General features: G+C 38.4%; 1 protein-coding gene across 2 annotated transcripts in view; it reads right to left on the bottom strand.

Annotated features, from left to right (window-relative positions):
• The window catches only part of UNC13C (unc-13 homolog C), a 633,353-nt gene that overhangs the window by 272,727 nt on the left and 338,415 nt on the right, over window positions 1–22,211 (bottom strand). For both annotated transcript variants that reach the window (XM_064267528.1, XM_064267529.1), the window contains one exon: window positions 738–806. In XM_064267528.1, the coding sequence (XP_064123598.1) occupies window positions 738–806 (69 nt within the window). The remainder of the gene's footprint in view (window positions 1–737; window positions 807–22,211) is intronic.

Below are 22,211 nucleotides of genomic sequence, written 5' to 3' on the forward strand. Positions count from 1 at the left end.
TAATTTTTAATAATGCCTGTGTTTAATAACCAGATGGCATAATTCCTGAAAATTTAACAGTCTGCTTTTGTGACCTGGTGCAAACTGCCCCCAACACACCACTAGATTATAGTACCTTTTCTCCATTCTAACAATCTCACAAGGTCAGAGAAACATGGTGAATGCAGTTTGTACACTGCAGAATTTTGCCCTACAACGTTTCATCTTTTATCATCACTGATTATCAGATTAGGTATAGTTATTACAAAGACCACAATGTGTGAAGTATAAATATATACAGGGTAAAGTATGAAATTGTTGACAATAACACTGGACAGCTTCAATAAAGCACATTGTACCAATCTAAGAAAAATGGATTAAACAGTGAATCTGAGTGGGAATCCCGTAAACTGGGGAAATATCAGCAAAATATCTCAGTCACAGGGATGGCTTTCAAAATGAGGACTGTGTGCTTTATGAATTAGCTGAGAGCCATGGCTCTGATGGTTAGTTAAAAAAAAATCTCAAAGCTCTATACAACACACACATACAGAATACTGTTGCAGGCTTATGTGAAGAAAAGTGTCTGAACAACAATGGAGATTGGCTAGCCAGCTTACTTAAAGACCATCTCATGTGACAGGATCAGAGATCAGTATTATACTTCTCTATTGTATAGGGAAATTTTTGCAATACCACAAGAAACCATCTGAACCAAACATGGTACTTTACCTTTAGGGAAATAATTTTATACATACCCTATATTTTGACAGGTCAATCCTTAAAGAGTTGTGCAACTGGTCCAGAAGCTTTATGAATTTTTCTCTCTGTACAAAGCAAATACAAAGTAAGAAAGTGGAAATAAACCATCATTCAAAAGGTACATAATCCTCACAGCAATTTGAGGAGGTCTTTCCCCATTTCACAGAAAGGAACCTAGGTTCAAAGATGTCAAATGACTTGTTCAACATCATAGTGCTAGTACATGCTAGGACAGTGATTCAAACTCAGGTCTTTGTACCAAACCCGTGCTCTTTCCAATAAATATCAGTGCCTCTCTGTGATGGATGTGAAATGCATAATTGTTCCAATGAAGTATCCATGTAGTTGTTATCCGTAGCAAGATCCCAGACAAATGAATTGTCACCGTACTTCTCTATGTAATGATTCAGAGCAACTTAATGTCAACTACCTCTCTTTCTATCCCCATGCACCAACAACCTGGAAATAAATTACTGTTTTTTAAACTTCTCCCACCAACGGAAGTGGGAATAGCTATTGCTTTTGTCAAAAGCCGTTTCAAAAAGTATTTTCCTTTTGGAAGCAAATACAGGCTTCGTAATCTGAAAAGATCAATAGCTTTTAAAGGAGGTGTATAATTTAGCAATAAAAACAGCATAAAATATCAGGCCAAAAAAAATTACTGCCACTTCCCTCTGATGCTGCATTAGCTTTAGACTGACCTCTTTACCGAAGGATTTGAGATGGTAAGAATGAGGCATTTTGCTTATACGCGTGCAGGTGAAGTTGCATGGATTAAATACAAAGTAAAACATTAAAGTCACACATACAGATCCCACAGGTAGATACTTCACCATTTTGAGTCTCAGTTTTCTCATAAAAATTTTTTAAGTAAAAAATAGAAGGGGCAGAATTAAATGACAGTAAACTTCTCTTTCTACATTAATATTCTGTAAACATCAAATTGTACCTTGGAAGATTCTGGCAAAAATGGGAAGTTTTCCTAGTAGCTTCACTTAGGAGGTAGATTTATAGGACATATAACTCTTATCCCTTTGAGTCACTGTTCTTGATGGAGTGAGCTGAATATTAATAGGAGTTGGTGAATGGTTCCTAAGTTGAAACTCTAATTTTCTGAGTAAACTGCCTCCATTAGGTTTACAGGTCAGCGACAAAGTTTGAATATCTACTCTGTTAATCCCTGTGAGGAAACCCTGGTGGCGTAGAGGTTAAGTGCTACAGCTGCTAACCAAGAGGTCAGCAGTGCGAATCCGGCAGGTGCTCCTTGGAAACTCTGTGGGGCACTTCTAGTCTGTTCTATAGGGTCGCTATGAGCCAGAATCGACTCGATGGCAGTGGGTTTGTTTTCTGTGGGGTAATCCCTGTGAGGGCAATAAAGCAGCATAAGAAATGAGTTTTGCCCTCCAGAAGCTTGTATTCTTGTTGGACAGGTAAGACTCTACCCCAACAAAGCTACTGAAAAATACAGAGCTGAGTGTCTTATATTGTCCTCTTCCATGCTCCTCATACCTCCCTAGGGCAGAAGGGTAACTATGCTGTCCTTTCTGAATCCCTGAAACCCCATCCATTGGAACAGTGGCTTTCAATCAAGACAGAAAAACAAAAAGGCCACTACAATCATCAGTTTAGGCCACAGTAAAATCATTCATTCAGGCAATTGTAAAAGTCAGTGTGATCCATTACATGTCTCTGGATTCTTCATCTGACCACAGTGATTGGTACAAATCATCAGGACAGCTGAGCTGAAGTGACCCTGGTCAATCATGCAGTGGCCCAATCAAAGGTCCCTTTACATATAGTTGGCAGACTCTGCTGATTGCATGCCCAATGTGCACTCTTCCTCTCTCCCTTCCTCAGAGAATTTCATTTTTTTTTCAGGTGCCAAATGTGCCCAGCATGAAATATTTACCTTCTCAGACCTCTTTTCAGCGAGGCTTGGCCATGCGGCATGGTTCTGGCCAATGAGATGAATGTAGACTTCTCTTTGAAAGCTTATTAAAGAAGACAGCCTCAGCTAGTGTAATGTCAATGAATTATTATTTGGAAAGATCTTAAAGCAGTGCTTGGCAGACAGCGTTTGTTACGTTAGTGTTTGCTATATAACTCTTTGTTAAATACACCTTCTAGGTTTTTTCCTTTGCACTTTGTGTTTCCCCTGGTGACCATAAGATAAAAAGCTAAACAAATGTAAGAATGATGGAACAGAAAGCAAGAAGGAGCCCCCACATCCCACACCACCCCCCATCTGTACGCTGTTTTTAAAAATTTCAATTCTGAGCAGCTGCACTGGCCCTGATTTCCTTACCTCTGGCTTTGGGGTTACACACACATAAAATAATCTTCTTTAGTTAAGTTTAATGAGTTGAATTTCTGTTTCATGCAGTTGGAAGAACTCTGACTGAGGCAGATCACACATTTGGTCTCTCTACCTGGGCGTCAGTGCCCAGCTGGAAAATTTCCATTCAAGGAAAATAAAAAACCTTGGAAAGAATTGCTGTGCTTGCTGTCACTAAATCCCAAGCAGTATCAGATGGTGTGAAATTAAAAGTGTGATACTGATTGAATTTTCACAGGCATTCATTAAACAGCAGGACAGCTTGAAATTTAATTTACCATATTTTCATTTAACTAGGGTGAGATTGCCTTTGTAAGAGCCAAGAGGCCTACTGCCTGCGTGGTGTAGCCTGTTGGAGGAATAACAAAAGGCTGGGTAATTAAAAAAAAACATTTTCCCTCAGGGGCATGTCACAATGCCTGAAACTGCTCTATTGTTCTCTTCTTTGCATTAGGTAAGCATCACGTCTGTCTGATCAAAGGCAAACCAGTAATGATAAGTATCTTCGGTTATCAAAAATTTAGATCTAATTAGTTGATTAGAATAACTCTAGAACAGTGGTCAGCAAACTCTGTCTTTAAAGAGCCAGATAGTACTTTTTGCTTTTGGTTCTTTGTCCTAACCATTCAATTCTGCCGTTTTTGCACAATAGCAGTCATAGACAACACATTAATGAATGGGCATGGCTGTTTTCCAATGCGACTTTATTTATGGACATGGAAATTTGAATTTCATGTAATTCCCATGTATCATAAAATATTCTTGTTTGGATTATCTTCCAACAATTTAAAAGTGTAAAAACATTTTTAGGTCACAGACCACACAACAACAGTAGTTGGGCTGCATTTTAACTAGGGGCATGCAGTTGTTTCCCCTCAAAAGCACTCCAGTAAATTTCCCCCAGAATCCTGGAAACTGTGGAAGGAGAGTCTCTTTTAAGGAAGGGGTGAGAAAACCTCTGCGTCTTCCTCAGCTTCTCTCTTTGATTCTTCTTTCCTTCTCCCAGCCTTCCTCCAACGGCCAGGGTGGATTTACCCCGAAGCTAGTGAAGCTTAGGCTTCGGGGTCTTCACTTCCTTCAGAGCCACTGGAAGGAGCCCTAGCCACGTGTTCACATGGTCTTAAGTTTTTGTAAAATTTGCATGAATAAGATAAAAATTATTTTGACCTGGGCTAGACTAGCAATTTGTAGTTTTTTTTCTTCCCCAGATCATACCAAAAGCAGCAATTCACCAAAAGGAAAAAATACATTTCATATAGAAGTAATGTATAAGCTAATGGATTCTTTGATAATTCAATTAATGTAAATCATATGAACATACTGGAAAAATACTTTACATTTCTAATGTATTTAAGGTTAATACCAATACCAATAGGTATACCATAAAATTATAAAATGTCACTACAGTGGCATCAGTGATAAACTGATGAATAAAATTCATCTATTCAATGAGTAGGCAAAAGAGTCACTGCAAGGGGAAATTTTAGTCATGGAAATGTTCCACTTCACCTATGAAAGGAACATAATAGAAAAGTCCCTAAATTTGACAAAAGCCATTAAAATTTACATGACATCATCGGTAAGTTGTGAAGGTAAAAAAAATTATTTTCTAAACCAACAATACAAAATTTGATCAACTCTGCTAGATAAAAGACTGAATTATCATTTTTTTCTTTCTATAGAAAATGAAATTTCTGCATTTTTGTTGTATGAACAAGCAGTCAAAGAATCTGTAATGGCTTCTGTGTGAGGATGACCCACATATCCATGAAGCATTCCATATTTTGCATAGTTCCTGGAGCTAAGACGTCCAAGTTACCTGGGAATCCCACAGGGCGTTCCACTGGAAACCCTGGTTGGTGTAGCAGTTAAGTGTTACAGCTACTAACTAAAAGGTCAGCAGTTTGAATCCATCAGGCACTCGTTGGAAACTCTATGGGGCCGTTCTACTTTGTCCTATAGGATTGCTAAGACCCGACGGCAGTGGGTTTTAGGGCCTTCAATCAGCATCCTTGCCTCCATGACCGCCAGGCCTCTCCACTGCAGCCTAAGTCACATCGCCACATTTTTTAAAAATTTGTGCTTTAAGTGAAAGTTTATAGCTCAAGTTAGTTTCTCATTTAAAAAATTATACACATATGTTTTATGACATCGGTTGTAATCCCTGCAATGTTACAGCACTCTCCCCCTTTCCAGCCTGGGTTTCCCCCGTCCATTCGTCCAGTTTTCCTGTCCCTGGCTTCTTGTCTTGCTTTTGGGCAGGATTGCCTGTTTGGTCTCCTATATTTGATTGAACTAAGAAGCACATTCCTGAAAAGTGTGTTATGGTTTGTTTTATAAGTCTACATAATCTTTGTAGGAAAAGTGGACTTTGGGAGTGGCTTCAGTTCTGAGTTAGCAGGGTGTCCAGGGGCCATACTCTTAAGGGATCCTCCAGTCTCTCTGAGACTCATAAGCCTGGTGCTTTTTTTTGGTCCTTTTTGATTTTGTTCTACATTTTTCACCTGCTGTGTCCAGGAGTCTCAATAATGATCCCTTTCAGAGCAGTCGGTGGTGGTAGCAAGCACTATCTAGTTCTTCTGGGCTCGGGATGGTAGAGGGTGTGGTTCATATGGTTCTTTAGTCCTTTGGGCTAGTATTTTCCTTGTGTCTTTGGCTTTCTTCATTCCCCTTTGCTCCGGATGGGATGGGACCAATGGGATATATCTTAGATTGCTACTTGCAAGTTTTTAAGACCCCAGAAGCTACTCAGCAAAGTAGGATGTAGAACGTTATCTTCATGAACTACATTAATGCCAAATGACCTAGATGTCCCCTGAGACCATGGTCCCCAGCCCTCCACTCCAACAACTCTGTCCCTGAAGGTGTTTGGATGTGTCTAGGAAACTTCTATGACTTTGCCTTGGTCAAGTTGTGCTGACTTCACCTATATCATGTATTCTCTTTCCCTTCACCAAAGTTAACACTTGTCTACTATCCAGTTAGTGATTTCCCTTCCCTACCAATCCCCTCCCTCGTCACTATCAAAGATTGTTTTTTTCTGCGTGTAAATCTTTTCTTGGATTTTTATAATAGTGATCTTATACAATATATGTCCTTGTGTGATTGACTTACTTCACTCAGCATAATGCCTTCCAGATTCATCCATGTTATAAGATGTTTCACAGATTCATCATTGTTCTTTATTGTTGTGTAGTATTCCATTGTGTATACGTACCGTAATTTGTTTATCCATTCATCTGTCGATGGACCCTTAGGTTGTTTCCATCTTTTTGCTATTTTGAATAATGCTGCAAAGAACATGGGTGTGCATATGTCTATTTGTGTGATGGCTCTTATTTTTCTAGGATATATTCCTAGGAGTGGGATTACTGAATCATATGATATTTCTACTTCTAGCTTTTTAAGGAGGCACCATATCACTTTTCCATAGTGATTGTACCATTTTATATTTTACCAAAAGTGCATAAGCGTTCCAATCTTCCCATAAACTCTCCAGTATCTGTTATTTTGTCTTTTGTTGATTAGTGCCAACATTGTAGGAGTGAGATGTTATCTCATCGTAGTTTTGATTTGCATTTCACTAATGGCTAATGATCATGAGTATTTCTTCATGTGTCTTGCTAGCAACCTGAATGTCTTTGGTGAAGTGTCTGTTCATATGCTTTGCTTATTTTTTAATTAAATTGTCTTTTTGCTGTTGAGGTGTTGAAGTATTCTATAGATTTTAGAGATTAGACCATTGTCGACATGTCATAGTCAAAAATTTTTTCCCAGTCTGTAGGTTCTCTTTTTACTGTTTTGGTGAAGTCTTTTGATGAGCATAAGTTTTTAATTTTTAGTAGCTCTCAATTATCTAGCATCTTCTATGGCGTTTGTGCACTGTTATGGTTTACATTTTATTTATGCCATATATTAGGGCCCCTAGCATTGTCCCTGTTTTTTCATTCATGATCTTTATCACTTTAGGTATTCTATTTAGGTCTTTGATCCATTTTGAGTTAGTTTTTGTGTATGGCGTGAGGTATGGATCCTGTTTCATTTTTTTTACAGATGAACATCCAGTTATGCCAACACCTTGTTAAAGAGGCTATTTTTCTCCATTTAATGGACTTTGGTCCTTTGTCAAATATCAGCTGCCCATAGATGGATGGATTTACATCTTGGTTCTCAATTCCGTTTCATGTGTCTATGTATCTGTTGTTGTGCCAGTACCAGGCTCTTTTGACTACCTTGGCTATATAGTAGGTTCTAAGATCAGGTAGTGTGAAGCCTCCCATTTTGTTGTTCTTCGATAATGTTTTACTTATCAATGGCAATTTCCCTTTCCATAAAAAGCTGGTGATTACTTTCTCCACCAATGTTATAGAATGCTGTTGCAATTTGTATCAGGATTGCATTGTTATCCATAGATTGCTTTGGGTAATACTGACATTTTCACAATGTTGAGTCTTCCTATCTATGAGTGTAAAAATGGCATGGCAGAGGTGTCTGACCTCCTCTAACTTCATGAGGGAGGAGAATGAAGATCAACAGCCCAAGGCTGATTCCTGTGAGGCAGAGGTCAGAGATGTCCCAAACGTCCAACTTTGCCAAACTGCTGTACCACTCCACCAACTCTAACGTCAACTACCCCTCCTCACCTCAGTGGTCTCTCTCCCATCTTTGGGTTCCCTAATTTGCTGCAACATCTCAAAGAACTCATTAATCGTATCAAGGAAATGGCTCACATGGTTGTGGAGGCTAGCAAGTCCCAAATCTGTAAGTCAGGAGTAGGCTTCTCCCGACTCACATGGCTGCAGGGGCTGACAAACCCAAACTGGCAGCTCAGACCACAGGCTGCTGGCTCACAAGGCTGTAGAAGCTGGCAAATCAGGTCAGACAATAGGCCGCCAGCCCATGGGGCTGCAGAGGCTGGCAATTCCCAGAATCAGCAGCTCAGATGGCAGGCCTCTGGCTCAAGCCTCAAGAATTGGAGGTTAGATGATCATGAACCAGCTACAGGGTCCAGATGCAAAGAGTCCTGCCAGGGCATCTGCACATACACCTTAGATTCAGGCCACGCCCTAGGGAAGGGCATAACTTGAGTAATGGTGGGACTTGAGTTACGCCCTTTTGCAAGGCTTTGACCCAATACACACCTCACACCAATCCTGCCTCATCTACATGTAGCAGTCAGAATGCACAACACATAAAATGGAGGACAACCACACAATACTGAGAATCATGGCCTAGCCAAGTTAACACATAAACCCAACCATCATATACCTTATTTTCGTAGTTACACACAATGATTGGGAGCATGGAACATGGCTGTAAGGGCCACATTAAGTAATTCATTGTGCCACAATGAGCATGGTATACTTTTCCATTTACGTTGGTCTCTTGTTTTCTTGCAGTAGTGTTTTGTAATTTTCTTTGCATAGGTCTGTTGTGTCCTTGATTCAATTTATTCCTAAGTATTTTATCTTCTTTGTTGTAAATGGTTTGATTTCCTGATTTCCTTTTTGAAGTTCTCTTTGTTGGTGGAGAAGGAATCCAACTGATTTTTGTATGTTAATCTTGTATCTTGCTACTTTGCTGAAATCTCATATGAGTTCCAGTAGCTTTCTTGTGGATTCTTTGGTGTTTTCTACTTGTAGGATCATATCATCTATAAATAGGGACAGTTTTACCTTTCCTTACCAATTTGGATGTCCCTTATTTCTTTTTCTTGGATTATTGCTCTAGCTAGGACTTCCAGCATGATGTGGAATCAGAGTGATGATAAAGAGCATCCATATCTGATTCCCATTCTCAAGGGGAAAGTTTTCAATCTCTCTCTATTGAGAATGCTGTTGGCTGTCAGTATTATATAAATGCCCTTTTATATGTTGAGGAATTTCCCTTATGTTCCTATTTTGATGAGAGTTTTTATAAGGAATGGGTGTTGGACTTTGTCAAATGCCTTTACTGTGTTGATTGAGATGATCATGTGATTCTTTTGTTTTATTTATGTGGTGACTAATGTTGATTGGTTTTTTAATGTTGAACCATCCTTGCATACCTGGTATGAATCCCACTTGGTCATGATGTATCATTATTATTATTATTTTGATATGATGTTGAATTCTATTGGCTAGAATTTTGTTGAGAATTTTGTGTCTACATTCATGAGGGATATTGGTCTGTAGTTTTTTTTTTTTTGTTTTTTTTTGTGATGTCTTTGCCTGGCTTTTGATATACTCTGAAAGAGTTTAAGTAGTATTGGTGTGAGCTCTTCTCTGGAAGTTTCATAAAATTCTCCAGTGAAGCCACCCAGCCAGGACTTTTTGTTGTTTTTGTTGGGTGTATTTTTTATTACCTCTTCAATCTCTTCTTTTGTTATGAGTCTGTTTAGTTTTTCTACCCTAGTTTGTGTTAGTTTAGTTATGTAGTGTGTTTCTAGAAACCTGTCCATTTCCTCTAGGTTTTCAAATTTTTGGGTGAACAATTATTAGTAATACTCTGTTATGATCCTTTTTTATTTCAGTTGATTCTGTTGTGATACCACCTATGTCTTTTTTATTCAGGTTATTTGTTTCCTGTCCTGCTTTTTTTTGTCAATATGGCCAAGGGTTTGTTGATTTTGTTGATCCTTTCAAAGAGCCAATTTCTGGTCTTGTTGATTTTTTCTACTGTTTTTCTATTCTCTATTTCATTTATTTCTGCTCTAATCTTTATTATGTCCTTTCTTCTGGTGACTGTGAGTGTCTTTTGCTGCTATCTTTCTACCTGTTCGAGTTATAGGGTTAATGCTTTGATTTTGGCCCTTTCTTCTTTTTTGATATGTGTGTTTATTGCAATAAGTTGACCTCTAAGCACTGCTCCAAGCCACCTTACTATTATTAAAGTTTCTTAGGTAATCTTTGTATCTATATTTGAATGCATGTTTTCATTTATTGAAATTAGCTTTTAAAAAAGATTTGCATCCAAAAACTGTAGAAAACAGTATCATCGAGGTTTGTCAGGTGGTTCAATAAAAATATTATGTTGTTTTTCTGGATTCTGTAATGTTTATGATGTTTGTTAGATTATAAGAATTTGTAATTTATTGTGATTTGTTCTCTCATTTATAAATATTCATTTATACCAAATTTTGTATTAACTTTTTAAAAAATTCTCCTTCTTAAACAGGCCCTCTGCTCAAATTTCTAAGATTCAGGTAGCACAAAACCTGGATTTTTCCCTGACTAGAACTAATCATTTGGCAAGTCATAAAGACACAACCCACTCTAAAATGTTTTCCATATCCACTCTCTCATTTTTCACACCACTTGTTTTTTTTTTTTTAAAACCACTGTCTAGATTCAGAATGACCTGCTTTGCCAAGACTAATGCATCAACCTTCTCGCTAAATTCCATCTAGAACTCCTGTGTTCAATACCAATGATTGGTTTACTGATTTTACCTTTCATTAGCATGTCTACCTGTATTTCAGAGAATGGAAAACTTAAAAACCATTTTTACCAAACTTCCTTGCAGCTAGGATCTGTAATGTTCTTAGCTTCTGCCTATTAGATGTACTTGCACTGTTATATTTGGAAAGCAATGTGACATAAAGGTCAATTTTCTGCTTCATGGCTTTCTTCTGCTTCCAGGTACAGTCAATGGGGACATTCAGCTTCCAGTGTCTGGTCATAAGCTTTGTGGTTTTGAAAAGGTAGCTGCATTGGCAAGGTAGGCTACCTCCTGATTTCCCACTTTCCTGATTTTAAGAAAGGTAGCAGCTTCTCTGGCAAATCAATTTCACTATGGTATTCTGAGAATTATTAGGAGGGCTTTTCCAGCTCTTCAGATGATATTGTGATGGTGGTGTTGTTGTTAGGTGCCATCGACTCAGTTCCAATTCATAGTGACCATATGTACAACAGAATGGAACACTACCCAGTCCTGCACCATCCTCACAATTGTTGATACATTTGAGCCCATTGTTGCAGCCACTGTCATCTCATCTCATAGAGAGCCTTCCTCTTTTTCACGGACCCTCTACTTTACCAAGCGTGATGTCCTTCTCCAGGGACTGGCCTCTCCTGATAACATGTTCAAAGTACATAAGATGACTTCTCACTACCCTTACTTCTAAGAAGCATTCTGGCTATACTTCTTCCAAAACAGATTTGTTCATTCTTCTGGTAGTCCATGGTATATTCAACATTCTTCACCATTTTGAGATCTAGTAATTTCCCCCGTTAAGTTCCCTTCTGTTTAAAGTAACTGGAATGATTTCTATCATAACAACTGAACCCTGTTTAATACTCATTCTATCTCTCCCCTCCACAACATTTCCTCAAGAGAATGATCTTTCTAAATCAGGAATTCAATTAGATTTTACCGTATCAAAAAACTTTTATTGCCTCAAGAATGAAATCCAAACATCTTGGTGGACATTAAAGGCTCTGAACTATCTAATGCCAACTCAGTGACACAGTCTCTACTTCTATTTTATTTGCCCTACTCAGTAGGCAGACTCCTTCACACACACTTCTTTAAATTTATCTTTCTCTTCACTCCCTTTGTCTTTACTCATACTGTATTCCTAGGCCTAAGAAGTTTTTTTTACTACTTCTAGGACTTTGATATACTACTCATCCCTAACAGCCATATTTCTTTGTTAAGCTTCCATGAGTCCCTAAGAAAATTAATCACTTGCTCCTCTGCAATCCCAAAGCAAATTTATAAATATAAACTCTTTTGTTACTTACTCTATTTTGGAAGTAAGTCATAGTTATTTTTTAAACATTTATATAACTATCCCACTACAGTGTAAGCCCCAGACAGCAGAGATCAACATTTATCTTGCAAGGTCTCTACTACCTGCCATAGTGCCTTACATGAGGATCACATAAATACGTATTGAATGAACAATGCACAAATAAAATAACATATTAATGGTAAAGAGATCTATATTAACATATGTTTTTGCCTAACACTGGCTGTGTTAAGGAGAATATATATGCTAAGAAAAAAACAGAGCTAAATAAACATCAATTTTACTAAGAATTTATTTGCTATTTGTGTTTTAAGATAACTAAGTAAAATCCTCAAAGTCTTATCTTCAAAACCGAAGCACTGACCCCCGGCTTCATGGCATTTCCTTCTTTCCAACCCCTAATCTACCCATGGACATCTTCAGTACCCATGGAGACATTTTATCCAATAAGGTTCTTTGATCTTCTTAACTTCAAACAACCTTTACATTCAGTGGTATGCTAGTAAACCAGCTCTGCAAACACAAAGTCTGGATTTGTAGCATTCCAGTTTATATGATGTAAATATTCTCAACATGGCTGATTTCAAGGATGACTATGTCTAAGAACCAGCTCAAAATATTCCTGAAAATGCAGCAATCACTTCTTACTAGCAAATACAAGTCAGTTCAAGCACACCACTGTTTCCACTCAGTTTTCAGCAATTTATTCCTATAGTCTTCAGTTTCTTTCAGCTTGAAAAATGCTGAGCATGTTCCTCCCTTTTGGTTTTCTACCTCCAGGTCTTTGCACATGTCACTATCATACTTTCCTTTGTCTTCTCAAGCCACCCTTTGAAATCTTCTATTCAGCTCTTTTATTTCATCATTTCTTCCTTTTGTTTTAGCTACCTGATGTTCAAGAGCAAGTTTCAGAGTCTCTTCTGACATTCATTTTGGTCTTTTCTTTCTTTCCTGTCTTTTTAATGACCTCTTGCTTTCTACACATATGGTGTCCTTGATGTTATTCCACAGCTTGTCAGGTTTTCAGTCATTAGTGTTCAACGCATCAAATCTATTATGGAGATGGTCTCTAAATTCAGTTGGGATGTGCTCAAGTTTGTACTTTGACTCTCATGGAAAGAACTGGAGAAAAAATTCAAGCCTCGAATTGCAATAGTGAAGGATTCTATGGGGAGAACAATAAATGACACAGGAAACATTAAAAGAAGATGTAAGGAATACACAAAGTCATTGTACCAAAAAGAATTGGTCGATATTCAATCATTTCAGGAGGCAGCATGATAATACTGAAGGAAGAAGTCCAAGCTGCATTGAAAGAACTGGCAAAAAACAAGGCTCCAGGAATTGATGGAATAGTAATTGAGATGTTTCAACAAATGGATGCAGCACTGGAAGTGCTCACTAGCCTATGCCAAGAAATTTGACTGGAAGAAATCCATATTTATGGCTATTCCCAAGAAAGATGATCCAACTGAATGTGGAAATTATCAAACAATATCATTAATATCACATGCAAGTAAAATTTTGCTGAAGATCATTCAAAAGTGGCTGCAACATTACATTGACAGGGAACTACCAGAAATTCAAGCTGGATTCAGAAGAGGATGTGGAATGAGGTATATCATAGCTGATGTCAGACGGATCCTGGCTAAAAGCAGAGAATATCAGAAAGATGTTTACCTGTGTTTTCTTGACTACGCAAAGGCATTGGACTGTATGGATCATAACAAATTATGGATAACACTGGGAAGGATGTGAATTCCAGAACACTTAACCATGCTCATGAGGAACCTGTACATAGATCAAAAGGCAGTCATCCGAACAGGACAAGGGGATACTGTGTGTTTTAAAGTCAGGAAAGGTGTCTGTCAGGGTTGCATCCTTTCACCATACTTATTCAATCTGTATGCTGAACAATCTGCATGCAGAAGTTGGACGATGTGATGAAGAAAGGGGCACCAGAATTGGAGGAAGACTCATTAACAACCTGAGATATACAGACAACACAGCCTTGCTAGCTGAAAGTGAAGAAGACTTGAAGAACTTAGTGACGAAGATCAAAGACCACACCCTTCAGTACGGATTACACCTCAACATAAAGAAAATAAAAATCCTCACAACTGGACCAATAAACAACATTATGATAAACAGAGAAAAGATTGAAGTTGTCAAGGCTTTCATTTTACTTCGATCTGTGATCAACACCCACAGAAGCAGCAGTCAAGAAATCAAAAGACACACTGCACTTGGCAAATCTGTTGCAAAAGACCTCTTTAAAGTGTGAAGCAGCAAACATGTCACCTTGAAGACTAAGGTGTGCCTGACCCAAGGCATGGTGTTTTTGATTGCCTAATATGCATGTGAAAGCTAGACAATCAATAAGATCGAAGAAGAATTGATGTCTTTGAATTGTGGTGTTGGTGAAGAATATTGAATACGCCATAGACCGCCAAAAGAATTAACAAATCTATCTTGGAAGAACTACAACCAGAATGCTCCCTGGAAACAAGAATGGTGAGACTGAGTTTCATGTACTTCGGACACATTATCAGGAGGGATCAGTCCCCGAAGAAGGACATCATGCTTGCTAAAGTAAAGAGTCAGCAAAAAAGAACAAGACCCTCAACAAAATGGATTGACACAGTGGCTGCAACAATGGGCTCAAGCATAATAAGAATTGTGAGGAAGGTGCAGGACCAAGCAGTGTTTCATTCTGTTGGACGTAGAGCCACTATGAGTCAGAGCTGACTTCAGGGCACCTAACAATAACAACAACAGAAACAACTCCTGTAGTCATAACTTGGACTTGAGACTGTTTCCCTTTGAAATCTTAAATGAGCTATGATATTCCTACCACAGTCCTCTTTTTCTTTCTCTTTCTTTCTAAATCATGTGTCTCATGGTTCCATGTCTTTCTCTATCAAACCTAGATCCCATGGTAAATCATTTCAACTAGTCCTGGTGGTACAGGGGTTAAGAGCTCAGCTGCTAACAAAAAGGTCAACAGTTCAAATCCACCAGCCGCTCCTTGGAAATCCTATGGGGCAGTTCTGCTCTGTCCTGCAGGGTTGCTATGAGTTGGAATCAACTTGATGGAAATGGATTGGGTTGGGTATTGGCAACATCATCTATATACTAATTCCCTCATCATTCCATTGCTTCTTTTCTGAAAAATTTTAGCCTAGACCCAATCCAACCATCTGCCATACCTGTTACCACCTCAACATCAGAATGCTGAGAAGCTCCGAGAAGATCTCACAACTGTATGAATTGGTGCTACAAAAAATATATGGTTTCCAACATCAAATGAGGCTTCAGTTTTACTAGGAATTTCTCTTAGGTGGCCCTGGAACATTCCCTCTTTCTATTCCTTTCAGGGAAGAGTAGAGGGTTTCTACAGGGTTCCCAGACTGCCACATCTTTCTCCCACAGAGCAGGTGGTGGGTTCAAAGTGCCAACCTTTCAGTTAGTAGCTGAGCCCTTAACCATTGCACCACTAGGGCTCCTTCCCTTCAGTAGCTTATTGAAACCCTTACCAGCCTCCTTCATTTTGTGAACCCACGCACAGTCCCTGTCATGCAGATGACCATTCATCTTACCACATAGAGAAGATTAAGGAAATAGGGTATGAATCTTCCAACTTTCCACTTCTATCAAAAGCTTAATGTTCTGTGCAATAACTTTCATGTTATTTCCCCAAATTTCAGAGTAGATCTTGTCTTTTCACATTCGTTACAAAGGATGTTGTTATTATTAGGTGCCATTGAGTTGGTTCCTATCCGTAGTGACCTTATGTACAACAGAAAGAAACAGTGCCTGGTCCGGTGCCATCTTCACAGTTGTTGCTATGCTTGAGCCCATTGTTGCACCCACTGTGTCAATCCATCTGTTTGAGGGTCTTTCTCTTTTTCGCTGACACTCTACTTTACCTAGCATAATGTCCTTCTTCAGGTACTGGTTCCTCCTGATAACATGTCCAAAGTATGTGAGATGAAGTCTCGCTGTCCTCGCTTCTAGGAGCATTCTGGCTGTACTTCTTCCAACACTGATGTACTTGTTCTTCTGGCAGTCCATTGTATATTTAATGTTCTTTGCCAGCACCATTTGAATTAATGCAACAATTCTTTTTCCATCTTTGGTCTTCCCTCTGTCTTTCTGTCCTCTTGACTGCAGTTCCTTTTTTCTCCTCTGAGATATTTCTTGTTGTATGCCATCAAGTTGATTCGGACACATAGCAACCCTATAGGACAGAGTAGAACTTCCCCATAGAGTTTCCAAGGGGTGACTGGTAGATTTGAACTGCTGACCTTTTGCTTAGCAGCCTGAGCTCTTAACCACTGTGTCACCAATGCTCTGGGATATTACTACATCACTTACTCTCCATTTCCTGAACTTGCAACCTCATTGTTGCACCTGGCTTCTTTCCTAGTAATCTATAAATACATTCAAATCTCTTACTAAATATATATATATAAAATTCCTACCTAACCAGAGAGTAAAATTAAAATAAAATTTTTTTTACGTGGCCAAACCTTCTCACTCTTTTTTTATTTTTTATTGTGCTTTTTAAGTGAAAGTTTACAAATCAAGTCAGTCTCTCACACAAAAACTTATATACACCTTGCTAAAAACCTTGCTACATACTCCCAATTGCTCTTCTCCTAATGAGACAGCCCACTCCCTTCCTCTACTCTCTCTTTTTGTGTTCACTTCACCAGCTTCTAATCCCCTCTACCCTCTCATCTCCCCTCCACACAGGAGATGCCAACATAGTCTCAAGTGCCCACCTAATCCAAGAAGCTCACTCCTCACCAGCATCCCTCTCCAACTCATTGTCCAGTCTAATCCCTGTCTGAAGTGTTCACCTTGGGGGTGGTTCCTGTCAAACCTTCTCACTCTTGCCCAGTCTCTTTTCCCCTTGTCAGTTAAGTTCCTTGAAAGAATAGGCTCTATTTCCTCATCTCCTTTCATTCTGTTTTTTTGTTTGTTTATATATTCTTATTATAAAATCAATATAAATTCAGTATAAAAATTTTCATAAATTTAAAATAAAGATAAATAAAAAACAAGACACACACACACAAAAGCTACAATTCCACCAGGTGGCTTCACTATTAAAATTTTAGGGCATTTCCCTCCAGTCTTATAACTCCAGTTTCTATGTGTGTGTATGCGTGTGTTTGTATATGTTCAATGTTGAAATCAGATTGTACATAGAGTTTTGTATCATACTTTTTTATTTATCATTATGGAATTGTTGAATGACATGAACTGCTTTTAAATTTTAAAAATTTGATTTTTAATAATTTTCTTATATTTTAGTGAATGAATGGGCTCTAGTTTATGTAACTATTCATCTGTCTCATTCACTAAACAATTTCATGAAGTTAGGCTTCAATCTCAACTGCCCCACTGTACAATCAACTCTTAATCACCAAATACAGTTAATTTCTTTCACCATCTTACTTGAATTTTTTGCAGCAACTGAAAATGTTATATACTCCTTTTGCTTAAAATTGTTTTCTCTTGCCTTTCATAATATCACATTTTTTATTCTCATCTTTATCCTATTTCTCTAGCCATTTTTCCTCAACAAATTTTGCTTGCCTCTCCTCTTTACACCCAGAGGTTCTGTCCTTGAGAATCTCCTTTCACTTGATTCTTCAGCATTTCTCAATCACACCATGACTTCCAGTAACATTTGTATATAAAAATTCTGAATTCTGGTAAAAGTGATGGTTTTCTTTTCTTAAAGATTTGTTTGTTTTACAATTCTTCTAGGTAAGAAAGCTTTTTCCATTGGTTTATTTTGCGTGACTAAAATTTCTGGGTTACACCTTTGAGAAGGATAAAGATGGGCCAAAATAATGGTGTTTCTGGGTCCCAAGCGACAGTATCAGCTTCAGTATCCAGGTGAATAAAAGCTTGAGGCCCCAAAGTGAAGGTGGGAGATAGTATACATAGAAATATTTGACTCAACAATAGCAGTATTTTCAATAAGTAGAGAACGGTATAGTCAAATTCATATACCAAATCACTAATTTATCAAGATGTAGTTTAAAGAAATATTTCTTTTTTTAGCTCAACTCTATAATAAGTTTATGGATCTACAAAACAAAATTTGTTTTAACCACTTTACCACTGAAACACTGAATTGTACTCAAATCAATGTGGCTTCTCTTCTTTGGGTCAGTATAAAGTAAAAGAGCATGTTATCTAATTTTCCTCCAAGTAGATTTTATGGTGGATATTAATCACATAAGCACATCTTCTTAGAGCAGAAAGGCTCAGTGTTCCACAGGTTGGCTTATTCTTTACAATGTACCCAGGCAGAATATTAGAAGCAAAATAGTGTCATAACACCTATGGTTTATGTTACAGGTAAAATCCCAAGACAACGACTACTATTACCAAAATGAGGTTTTTTATAACAAAACTGTTCTATGATCTGTTATTTGGTCATAACAGTATTTTGTTGAGTTGGCTAGGGAGAATTCTTTGGCCCAGTTCTTACAAGGGTCAATCTGTCTAACAAAAGTAGCTGATGGTATACCATTAATACTCTATGTAGGGCAGGAGGGACTAAATCCTCAGACCTTTTATTTGTAGAGCAGTTTCAACTTTTACAAATTGGTTTTCTATCCTCGATCTCATTTAATCTTCATCTTAAATGTGAGAGACTTATTAAAGTGAGAATTATTATCCTCATTCAGCATACTGAGAAACTGAGGCTTGAATTTCTGAACAGAGATGTCTACGAACAGCTAAATATTAATATGAGATTAAGGAAACAACATGACACTGTAGACAGAAGTACTATGCCATCCCTATGCAGCAAAGATGTGTAAAACATACAAACGTCAATCCTGGAACCCTATGCATCAAACAAAGGTATAAAGAACTAGATCAAGCACCGAATGGAAGAAGAAACTGATAGAGAACAGAAAACGAGGAGAGCTACAGAGTGGAGGTTCCCTGCTATCTAACACAGCACAGCTTTGCCATCTTGGAGTATAGCCAGCAACAGGTAGTACAGGAAGGCAACTTCAGGGAGCCCCCAACAGGAGACAGAGCACCCAGAGTAACCAGAGAAACATGCTTTCCTACCCCTCACACTTCTGCCCTGGACACTGCCTCTGCCACTTTCCAATAGGCCGCAGTTACTTGGCCAGAGAGGCACTGGCTCACTGCCACCCCGAGTCTGCTCTGCCCCCACCAGTTGGCTCCCTCAGTGCCATTTTTTTTTCTCTCTTTCCTCTTCTCCCTTTTCCTTCTCCTTCTGACCTAGCTCCCTGCACTGCCTCTGTCCCTTCCTGAATGGCCATGCTGTACTGTTCGGCAAGATTGAAAAATGAAGAAAACCTAAGAATTATGTGGGACATAATCAACAGCAAATATTTGTGTGTGATCAGAGTTCCAAAACAGGAGAAGAAAATGGGAAATAAAGAAGATTGTTTAAGATTTGCTGGCAGAGAACTTCCCAAATATCATGAAAGATGAAAAGCTGACAATCCAAGAAGCTCAACAAAACTCATAAAGGATAGATCCTAAAAGAAAGTACACAAGACACATCATAATCACACTTGGCCAAAACCAAAGACAAAAAAGGAATCCTGAGAGCCACTCAAGGAGAATGAAAAGTCACTTAAAAGGGGAAACAATAAGGCTAAGTTCTGATTACTCAGCAGAAACTATTGCAAGCAATAAGGCAGCGGGATCACATACATAAAACCTTGAAAGAAAAAAACTGCCAACCAAGAATAACATATCCTGCAAAACTCTCTCTCAGATATGACAGTGAAATTAGGACATTTCCAAAGAAACAGAAATTAAGGGAATTCACAAAAACCAAACCAAACTAACAAGAATTATTAACGAGAGTCCTCCAGTTAGAGAACCACCAACATCAGACAACAACCAGAGTCTAAGACACAGGACAGTATCAGCCAGATACTAACTGAGATAAAGAACTCTCAGTAATAAAACAAACAGGGAAACAGAGACATCAATCTGTAAATGACCACAAAGTCAAAACAATACAAGGGGGAATAAACAGCTTAGGTACAGACTTTCTAATGGAGAGGAAGTCAAGGCTATATCAAGTAATGAACAACTGGTTCAAACTTAGGAAGATGAGGGTAAATTTCAAGGTATTCACAAAGAAGGTTAACAAAACCTCATAAAAAAGAAAAACAAAGTTTGAATAAACACAAAATCTACAATAAAGAAGAAAATATACAAACAAAAAGAACCTAGCACAGGAGAGTAAGAGAAACAAAGAAAACATTAGAAACACAATAAGAGCAGAGCAATATGACAGCAGTAAACTCATACTTATCAATAATAAGGAGCTCTGGTGGCACACCAGTTAAGAGCTCGGCTGCTAACCAAAACGTCAGCAGTTCAAATTCACCAGCTGCTCCTTGAAAACCCTATGGGGCAGTTCTACTCTGTCCTATAGGGTTTTTGTGAGGCACAATCAACTCAATGGCAATGGGTTTGATTTTGGTATCAATAATCACACTGAATGTAAATGATTTATATGGAAAGCAAAGAGTTCCTGGATTAGCAAAACATTATTGAAAAAGAAGAAAAAAAGTAGGAAGCCTCACACTACCTGATCTCAGAACTTACAATGCGGCCATGGAAGTCAAAACAACCTGGTACTGGTACAATGACAGACACATAGACCAATGGAACAGAATTGAGAACCCAGGCGTAAATCCATCCACCTATGGTCAGCTATCTTCGGCAAAGGCCTAAAGTACATTAAATGGGGAAAAGATAGCCTTTTTAGCAAATGCTGCTGGAAAAACTGGATATCCATCTGTAAAAAAATGAAACAGGACCCATACCTCATGCCATACACAAACTAATTCAAAATGGACCAAAGACCTAAATAGAAAACATAAAACTATAAAGATCATGGAAGAAAAAGCAGGGACAGCACTAGGGGCCTTAATGTATGGCATAAATAGGATACAAAGCATAACTAACAATGCACAAACACCAGAAGATCAACTAGATAACTGGAAGTTCCTAAAAATTAAACACTCGTGCTCATCAAAAGACTTCACCAAAAGAGTAAAATCTAGAGACTGGGAAAAAAATTTGGCTGTGACACATCTGACAAGGTACTAATCTAATCTCTAAATTCTACAAGATACTGTAACATCTCAACAACAAAAAACTAAATAATCCAATTAAAAAAACGAGCAAATGATATAAGCAGACACTTTACCAAAGAACACATTCAGGTAGCTAACAGAAGGACAAAGACCACTATTATAAAAACTCAAGAAGAAAGGGCTGACTCAAGAGGGGGAGAGCAAGTGGGAGTAGGGAGTGAGATGTATGTAAACTTATATGTGACAGACTGATTGGATTTGTAAACGTTCACTTGAAGCTTAATAAAAGTTATTAAAAAAAAAAACTCAAGAAAAAGTTTACATGCAGAAAGAAACAATCTTTGAGGGTTACAAGGGAGAGAAGGATTAGGGAGGGGAAATCATTAACTAAATAGTAGATAAGTGTTAACTCTGGCGAAGGGAAAGACAGTGCACAATATAGTGCACAATATAGTGTACAATTTGACCAAGGCAAAGTCGTAGAAGCTTCATAGACACATCCAAACACCCTGAGGGACTGAGTTACTGGTGCTGAGGGCTAGCGACCATGGTCGCGGGGATGATCTAAGTCAATTGGCATAACAAAGTTCATAAAGAAAATATTCTACATCCAAACTGTTGAGTAGTGTCTGGGTTCTTAAAAGCTTGCGAGAAGCCATCTAAGATACACCTACTGGTTCCTCCTGCCCAGAGAGAAGGAGAATGAAGAAAACCAAAGATACAAGGGAAATATTAGTCCAAAAGACTAATGGACCACAAGTACCACAGTCTCCTCCAGCCTGAGCCCAGAAGAACTAGATGGTGCCTGGTCACCGGTCACCAACCGCTCTGACAGAGGTCACGGTAAAGGGTCCCAGACAGAGCAGGATAAAAATGTACAATTAAATTCAAATTCACACACACACAAAAAATACCAGACTTACTGGTCTGACAGGGACTGAAAGAACCCTGGAGACTATGGTCCCCAGACACCTTTTTAATTCAGAACTGAAGTCACTCCTGAAGTTTACCCTTCAGCCAAAGATTAGACAGGTCTGTAAAACGAACAATAACACATGTGAGGAACATGCTTCTTAGTTCAATCATGTACAGACGACCAAAAGGGCAGCACCTGCCCAAAAGCAATGATGAGAAGGCAGGAAAGGATGGGAAAAAATGGATGAATGGAAATAAGGGATTGGGGTGTGGAAGGGGAAAGTCTTGACACATTGTGGGGATTGCAACTAATGTCACAAAACAATTTGTGCATGAATTGTTGAATGAGAAATTAATATGC

This window comes from Loxodonta africana, chromosome 13 (genome assembly GCF_030014295.1).
Source record: "Loxodonta africana isolate mLoxAfr1 chromosome 13, mLoxAfr1.hap2, whole genome shotgun sequence".
In the NCBI taxonomy this organism is placed as follows: Eukaryota; Metazoa; Chordata; class Mammalia; order Proboscidea; family Elephantidae; genus Loxodonta; species Loxodonta africana.